The 8,733-nt window shown below is 43.1% G+C and overlaps 1 protein-coding gene across 5 annotated transcripts; it reads left to right on the top strand.

Moving 5' to 3' along the window:
* Positions 1-122: 122 nt before the first annotated feature.
* On the top strand, positions 123-7,442 carry thnsl2 (threonine synthase-like 2). Of its 5 annotated transcripts, XM_058061860.1 has the most exons (10): positions 188-252; positions 569-1,060; positions 1,808-2,040; positions 2,114-2,308; positions 3,341-3,493; positions 3,597-3,830; positions 4,301-4,449; positions 4,523-4,648; positions 4,759-4,913; positions 6,878-7,442. In XM_058061860.1, exons 3-10 carry the CDS (start codon positions 1,818-1,820, stop codon positions 7,101-7,103), a joined length of 1,461 nt encoding a protein of 486 aa, XP_057917843.1. In that variant the 5' UTR covers positions 188-252; positions 569-1,060; positions 1,808-1,817; the 3' UTR covers positions 7,104-7,442. The 5 variants fall into 5 exon arrangements, with proteins under 5 accessions (XP_057917825.1, XP_057917843.1, XP_057917820.1 ...); XM_058061842.1 differs by lacking the exon at positions 569-1,060 and having other exon boundaries at positions 123-252; positions 6,878-7,439; XM_058061837.1 differs by lacking the exon at positions 569-1,060 and having other exon boundaries at positions 244-305.
* The last annotated feature ends 1,291 nt before the right edge of the window (positions 7,443-8,733 follow it).

Raw genomic sequence — 8,733 nt, 5'->3', positions numbered from 1 at the left:
ATTATGATTATATATGTACATATATACAATATTGTTGAACAACACAAAAACACATACAGATCCGTAAAAAATAAAAACAACCGACACCTGACAAATATTGACCTCATCACGCCAGTATCGAGCCGATGCTGGTATCAATGAGTATAGATATTTGGCTCGACCCGACCCGTCCCACACGGCATTGTGTGGAAACTCCACACAAAGTCCAAACAGACGAGGAGGATACGGTGGGGTTGGCGAAGGCGTTACTTTGTAAGTAAAAAGAAAGTCCAAAAATCGCTGACTGGGGATCTTGACATGGAAATGTATGTAACGTAACGTAACGTAACGTACAAGTACAAGTACAGTGTGTACGCGTTCCTGCTTATACAGTTTACTATGGTGGACAGGGAGAAACCCACATCAACGCATACGTATACATGATCATATACATGATCCTAAACAAAAGCAAACAAACGTGACGCTGCTGCGAGTCTAAGGAACAAAACGGAGGTTAGCCAAGCAAACGGGGGTGATAGATATCTATGAAGACTGCCTACCTTGGTTTGTGTTATGCTTGTTTTAACAGGTCTCCATCGCTTTGGTGGCACATCCAATGACATAGATAGACGCCGCATTGAGCGGCGGGCCTACGTCAACGTCGCCGCCATATTGGATCGGCCAAGGCTGTACTGTAAACGTATGCAAGTAAATATACATACTTTGATAAAGCACATTTCTTCAAAGACATTTAAGTGGATTCCTCTCGTCTATGTTTTCCACATACGCACTAGTTTACCTGGAAAACAGTTCGGCACCAAAAATGTCATTGTTTTTGTACAACGTGATTGTTTTTGGTGCCTGTCTGTTTCTCGGAGTATGTCAGTGGCTGTGTGGATAAATGAAACGAGAGGAAACATACATTTCTTTGTCGAAAGGTGCCTTCTGAGAGAGCGCATTGAATTGTATTCATTTACAGCGCAGCCTTGACTCATCCAATATGGCGGCGACTTTGACGTATTGCAGCAGTTGACGAACCTACTGAATGCGGCGTCTATCTATGGCTGTGTTTGAATTCCGGGTATGCATCTTACTACCTACCCGGTCTACGAAGCCCAGACGTTCGTAGGCTCCTGCCCCAGCCCCGAACAGCCTGGTGAATTCAGATGGTCTAGCTTTCCTCACACTTCCTGGTTGTGTCACGTGGTCTCATGTTTGCGTCGCACAGAAAAGTAACAAAAATATATATTTTTTAAATTTAGGTTTTATAGGAAAGAGAATAAATATTATCCTTCTACAGTTTGATCTCCAGCTCACAGCTAAACCTGATATATTAAACAGTTGTAATATTAATAGTTCCTTTAGAGTCAGAGAGACCAAGCTATGATGGTTGGAAACGTCCAGAGGAGAGAGTGAATATATTGGTAGAAGGATGCTGCCAGGTAGGAGGCGTAGAGGAGGACCATAGAGGAGGTTTATGGATGTAGTGAAGGAGGACATGAGGGTAGTTGGTGTGAGAGAGACAGATGCAGAAGACAGGCTTGAATGGAGGAGATTGTTTTGCTGTGGCGACCCCTGAAGGGAAAAGCCCAAAGAGAAAGAAGAAGTATATTAATGTATTTATTATTATTATATTATTTATATTATAATTATATGTTTATGTATTACTGTTTGGCTACTTTGTTCATTTCTACAACACGGATCAGCAGCAACACATAGTTTTACCTTTTACATTAATAATAGTTAAAACACAGAATTTGCCACTTTCTGTAAAATGTACTGTATATTTTGGGCCACAGCTTAGCATAATATTCTTTGGTGCTCCCAGGTTTGACGGAATGAAGTATTGCAGTACTCGCGGTGGAGTCCAGGGATGGGACTTCCGGGATGTGCTGTTTTCAGGTTATGCTCCTGATGGTGGGATGTTTATGCCCGAGAGTATACCCACATTGAGCCCCGTAACTCTGAGGCACTGGAGTGGGCTGTCGTATCCCAAACTGGTGATGGAGGTAGCTTCTATCTTCATTCCTTCTCATCTCATTCCCAGAAAGGACCTGGAAGGTGAAATCAGTGTCAAAAAGTCACATTGATAGCATGTATCACACTAAAAATGGTTTCCTGTTCTCTGTCTCAGTCCTTGTTGGCTCTGCTTTGTGTGGATTCTCTGTGCCGGATGTGATCAGAGCTGTCAAGCTGAAGGATGGCCTGACAATCCTGGAGCTCTTCCATGGGGACACCTTAGCTTTTAAGGACCTGGCTATAACCTGCACCATGCAATTTCTTGGCTACTTCCTGCAGAAAGAGAGACGCAGAGCCACTGTTCTTGTTGGTATGAAAGCAACAGAATCAATTGATCGAGGTCCTCGGCGTGTTCGAACCAGCATTTTTTTGTAAATCAAATTGAATTAATTTATAGGAGCACATTTGTAGCCACAAAACATCGTAAAACGAGGCCTCTCGTACATGTTTTAGTTTCAATTTTACAGAAAATAATGTGCTTAAGCACGTTTCCCGTTTCCTCTCAAAGACACGCACGTTAGGTTAAGAGTGGTTAGGGGTGTGCTAACTTTTTCCAGCTCGGGCCACATACTGAAAAATAGAAGGATGGCAGTGCCAGTTTGATACCTGTTTGATACCAGTTTGGACCTGAAGAAGACTGGAAGGCACTGCAACGCCAACAACAAGATTGTTGACCAGCACAAGACTGGAATGCACTACAGGAAGCTTGGTGAGAAAGAGAACACTACTGGTACAGTCTCTGATAAATGGAAGAAACCCATGACAGTCCAAACAGTCAATTACCTTCACTTTGGAGCTCTGTGCAGGTGAAATCTTACCTGGTTGGGGTAAGGATGATTGTGAGAAAGGTGAGGGAGCAGCCCACAATGACAACGGAGGAGCTGGTTGATGATGTCAAGGGAGTTGGGAGCACAGTTAAAATTATATGATCACATGAGTCCTTGGTTTTTTTGGGCTCTAATTTTGTGGCGCAGCATAAGATGGCGTGCAGCGTGGCGCAGTTTTGATGCGCATCCAGTCCAGTGCATTTAAAGGCAATGAGAGGCGTTGATTTGATTGGTTAAGATTGCACTTGTCTGTGTTAAACCCTGTCATGCCTTCTCTCCTCCCTCTTTGCCACTTGCACCGGTGGGAGGCATGGGTGCGCGGCACTGCGCCGGACTGCGCTATTCACGAAAATTGCAAAGTGCACTGGCCACACTCCGTTGGCACAGCGCAGGGCAGGTGCACTGTGCCTGCGCCTGCGCCTGGTCTACAAAATTAGGGCCCTTCAACTTTGTGCCCATGCATGCACTTTTTGTGAAGTGCCACCATTGCACTCTCTTTTCTGCTTTCCATGTAGGTACATCAGGTGACACAGGTGGCTCGGCCACCCAGAGTGCAAAAGGTACTCCTGGCCTGGATGTGGTGGTGGTTTACCCTCGGGGACGTATTAGCCATATCCAAGAGAAACACATGATCACCTGTCTGGAGGATAACATTCACGTTTTTGCAGGTAAAGATGGTGGAGAACAGCTGTCTGTTCTCCACCATCCTATGTTGTAGAGGAAATAATTGAGGATATGAATAATAATTCCACTTGTTGTGTGTTATCAAAGCGGACGGCTCATCTGATGACATTGAACAGCCTCTGCGTCGTCTGTTTGCCGATCAGGAACTTGTAAAGTCTCATGGCCTCATGAGCCTCAACTCAGTGAACTGGTCTCGTATTATGATCCAGCTGGTCCATTTCATCTATGCGTACCTGCGGCTCACAGATGTGGAGGACATGGAGGCTTGTATGCCTGAACTCGAGGTGGTGGTGCCTACTGGAGGGGCGGGAAACCTTACAGGTATTGATGTGCACTGTTGCACTTTCACTTACCCCCTCAAGTAAGTGCAGGGCATGGCTGTTTTATTGGCCCATGTCACATTCTAAAAATAGCATTTAACAAGTAAATTGTAAAAAAAAATATATGGAAAATTTTACACAAGTCAAGTCAAAATATGAAGCGAAAAAAGCTCAACTTTTTATGAGAATGACATTATGACATATAATATTATGACAAAATTTGACATCATTCCAGTAGCATTAAGCTGAAATATTTAACAATATGAGAAACAAACAATGTAACTAATAAATAAAGTTAAACATTAGTTGGTGGGGGCGGCACGGTGGTCTAGGGGTTAGCGCACAGCTAGGAGACCAGGGTTCAATTTTTTGTTTTTGGGAACAACACAATTTGCTGGGAATTTTTCATGGATTGTCTGACTGCGATGGAGCACTTTACGTTCTATTTCTCTGGTTATTCGTCCATCCCAGCTGCCTTCATTGTCAAGCAAATGGGATTGCCCCTGAAGTTGGTGGCCATGGTGAATGCCAATGACATTGTGCACAGGACGGTAACCTCTGGTGATTTTAGCATGGCAGCTAACGTCACACAGACACTGGCTCCTGCCATCGACATCCAGGTACCGCAGTTTTGCACTCGGGATCAGTGCTCGTCTAGGTCTGAGTGCGACTGTGCTGCCGTTTGTAACTCAGGACCCGTATAACATGGAGCGAGTGTTCTGGCTGCTTCTGGGTAGAGATGGTGCTTTGGTGAAGGACATGATGGAGGATTTCCAGCATTCACATTCACATACTCTGCTTGACAAGCACCACAAACTGGTACCCGCTATTTGGATGTTCTTCACCTGCTATACTTCCTGCTTCATTAACCGCTGTTCACAGTACATTTCATCGACATTGTCTTTGTCCCTTTCCTTTTCTACTGCTAGTTGTCTCTTATTGTGTCCACTGGGACAGTGAGCGATGACGGCATCGTGGAGACAATGAGGAGATGCTGGGAGGACAACCAGTATGTGCTGTGTCCGCACACAGCCGTGGCTGTATGGCATCACTACCACCGTCCTCACAGTGCCAATCTTCCCAGGTTAGACTTTCCACATTCAACGTGTGCAGTATCGTTCCCCATGGCGTTGCACGACAACGACTCCCTCATTTTGTCTTTGTGGATGCTTTTAGAGCAGGGGTGCTCATTAAGTCGATCGCGATCTACCGGTCGATCGCGGAGGTGGTACTGGTCGATCGCTGGTCGATCGCGGCGTGACATTAAAAAAATATCATCCCAGCATCAATGCCGTCACTTGATTGATATACAGGGCAGCCATTCAGATGACAACTGAATGTTGCCCTTCGGGTGACCAATCAAATCAAACAACGTCTCTAAGTGCAGCAGAACTTACGATGTCAGCCTATCATCCATCCCCGTTACTTGATTGACATACAGGACAACCAGTCAGATGACAACTGAATTTTGACCTTTAGGTCACCGCTCATGCGTAAACAACGATGCAAAGTGCTAAGCTAGTCGGCGAATTGCGAGATTTTAAGCCCTCGCTAAAGTTTATGGTCACTAAAATGAGTGAAGGAGCTGGACCAAGTAAAAAGGCAAAAAACATATCACTTCCATACGGATATGGAATATTATACGGATATTATGATACGGATATTATCCATGACTGATAAACATTTGGAAGTGTGCTTGAGGCTGGCTATCAGCAGCTACTGTCCGGACTATGCATCCCTGGCTGGTTCAATTCAGTGCAAGTCATCAAAGTAAACTCAGGTAATTACAAAAAATGTTAATAGTTAATTATGTGTGTTTTGCAATATTGGCTCATTTGGTTATGTAAGGTACATCAACATACATTGTACGTACAAATAATCCTCAATACATTTGAAAATAAATAGATGTTTTGCATTTTTGTAGTGGGTAGATCATTTTGACTCGGTCATTTTAAAAGTAGCTTGCATGCTGAAAAAGTGTGAGCACCCCTGTTTTAGAGTCTTTGCCTTCTAGGGGTGGGCAGTCCCAATAGTAATGACATGTGTACTAGCGTGATATTTGTTTTCACAACTGTGCGTGTTGTTTGTGTTGGTCATATTGTTACATGTGATAATATTTATTTACGATTATTTTGTGGAAAAAGAGAAGGGTTTTTGGAGGGTTGAGTAATTGAATTGGCCAATCGTTAGCCACTTGGCACCCACGTAGTTATTGATTATTAAATCATGCTGTTTTGTGGTTGAATGCGGCCTAATAATATGCATATTTAATCAAATGTCTTTTTTGTGCCTAAATGAAGCATTTTCAAACATAAAAATGACTAAATGTGTAATGTGCTCACTGTCTGTGTTTGCGCTCTACGCCTGTATGGTACGTCTATATGCTAAGTTGCTTGTGTCATTTTTTCTTTGTTGCTACTTTCCATTCTTTTGTCGACCTTCTGTCACTTACACTTTTTGTTGTTACTTTACACTTCTTGTAAGTGCGCCCTTTGTTCCCTTTGTTCCCTGTTAAATTTTGTTCACTCAGTAAAATGTAAGTATAAGGCATTCAAATGATGTATTCTACACTGGTCAGAAGGTGTCAGTAATGTTACTGTACTGTTTGGTGAGACACACAACCACCAGACTCGATTGCCGGAATAACAGGCTTTTATTGCAGGTTTGATCTCACACCAGGCACACCAATCCCTACCACGGGCTATTGTTGCAGCCGTAACCGGCGGCAAGCTGAAACTCAACTCTGAACCCCAGACAACTTCCTGTCTGCCACTCACTCTGCTCCTGTAGGGAACACATTTATAGTAACACACGAGCATGAGTGTCACGTATGGCTTATTTTCACTTATTCTGTTTACTATATTGGATTTATTGTGATCACAGTCACAATCAATGATTTAAAGGGAAACTCACCCAATCAATTCAAACTATCAATACCAAATTGTGTTGCTTTCTATTTAGTAAGTTTGTTTCTATTTGATGCATATGAATTCTACAGCAATGTTACAGTACATCTCCATCTCCACAACGCCGACTCATCTGTTTCAGGTGCTACATCGCCACAGCATCCCCAGCCAAGTTCCAAGCAGCGGTACGGAAAGCTGGCTTGACCTTTGACCTACCTGAAGCCGTCAGAGCTTTGGACACGTTAGCATCACGTTACCAGGACCTGGAACGCAGCGCGAACTGGTGCACAGACTGGGAGCAGAAACTGAGAGAGACAATCCAGTCGGTGGGCTCAGCTCGGAAAAACGGATTGACTTATTACAGCTGATGTGACTGCAGGGCTGTGACATGTGCAAAAAAGATCAATGTACGGGTCACCTTGCTTCATTATAAAAGGGGATTTTACAGTGAATTTGATTGTGCATTAATACATTTTACCATCAAAGATTGTAAATGTAAAAACACAAATACCAGAAGGTCATAAAATGTAAACAGAAACATCCATTTGTAATGATAGGAACTATTAATGAAGTTGCTTTTGGGCATTCATTTATTGACTTTATGTATCATTAAAGACAGCAAACGTAAGTCATTATTTATCATGTCATTTGCACCCATGCAAATAAGCAAAGTGATTATTAAAGTGAAATTACGTACTGTACATGTGGTAGCTGGTGTAGTAACAGATTGGTTGTGTCTAGGGGGCGCCAAACTCAAACTGTTTGTGGATCCCCTCATTTGAACTGTGCCTGTGTGAAGTACTTTCCAGACTATCTAGAGTACGTAGGACTGATTTACGACTGTACTTGTAATTGGCTTTGTCAGCTGGCTCTGTGTGTGCAAACAGACTGTCACGGAGCAGGAAAAAATATCCTGCACGCATCCAACCTAGAAGAAGCAGCATAACCCTGATGGGAACATCGACAAAATGCATAAATTATTCAATCATATATATTTTTAAATATGAAATATATGATATAATAATATTATACCTATTGAAGGTATTTGCTCATATTTTGGCTAACTAACAATAAAGTTAAAATCAAGCACATAGTTTCACAAGTACTGACAAACTTAGTGTGACCCTTGTCACCACACACACACACACACACACACAAGAGAACTCGAGTGATAACCAAGGCAGGAGATATCTGGTATGCATGATATGGCTTGTTTACAGCACAAGAAATCGCAGAACGTTCCAGACGTCCTGGCATCGTCCTTGCTGACAAGAAAGACAGAGATGGGTCGGTGATGCTGAAACCAGGGCGGCGGCGCGTGCTGATTGGTCCACGTCTTGCACAATCTTGAAATGTCTAAAAAGCCGGGTAGGGAAAGAAAGGGTTCTTTTAGCAGCTGCGCTGTACTAAGACCCAACGTACTGTTGGCATACAGGGAATGCAATTAAGCCCGGACGTCTGTATTAGATATTGTTTGTATCAGAAATAAATACTCTGGTTTTCATATACTGGTTTGGTCATTTAGTCTTCCTATTCACTATTGTTTATGAATTAATTTGATTTATATTGTATATGTGAAAAATATTTGTTTCCTAATATTTTAAATTGTATTAGAATTTTAAAAATATATGTATTCATGAATTATTAATAATATATTGGGCGGCACAGTGGTCTAGGGGTTAGCGCACAGACCTCACAGCTAGGAGACCAGGGTTCAATTCCACCCTCGGGCATCTCTGTGTGGAGTTTGCATGTTCTCCCCGTGCATGCATGAGTTTTCTCCGGGTACTCCGGTTTCCTCCCACATTCCAAAAACATGCTAGGTTAATTGGCCACTCCAAATTGTCCATAGGTATGAATGTGAGTGTGAATGGTTGTTTGTCTATATGTGCCCTGTGATTGGCTGGCGACCAGTCCAGGGTGTACCCCGCCTTACGCCTGAAGACAGCTGGGATAGGCTCCAGCACCCCCCGCGACCCTCGTGAGGAAAAAGCGGTA

This window comes from Doryrhamphus excisus, chromosome 2 (assembly GCF_030265055.1).
Source record: "Doryrhamphus excisus isolate RoL2022-K1 chromosome 2, RoL_Dexc_1.0, whole genome shotgun sequence".
In the NCBI taxonomy this organism is placed as follows: Eukaryota; Metazoa; Chordata; class Actinopteri; order Syngnathiformes; family Syngnathidae; genus Doryrhamphus; species Doryrhamphus excisus.
The sequence above is the reverse complement of the archived record's forward strand: the minus strand, read 5'-3'. Positions and strand labels throughout refer to the sequence as shown.

Bases quoted from the DNA above. Each gene is read 5' to 3' on its own strand.
- thnsl2 (XM_058061837.1), top strand. The intron at 2,041-2,113 runs GTGAAATCAGTG...TCTCTGTCTCAG, and splicing joins TCCCAGAAAGGACCTGGAAG to TCCTTGTTGGCTCTGCTTTG. The intron at 4,649-4,758 runs GTACCCGCTATT...TTCTACTGCTAG, and splicing joins TTGACAAGCACCACAAACTG to TTGTCTCTTATTGTGTCCAC.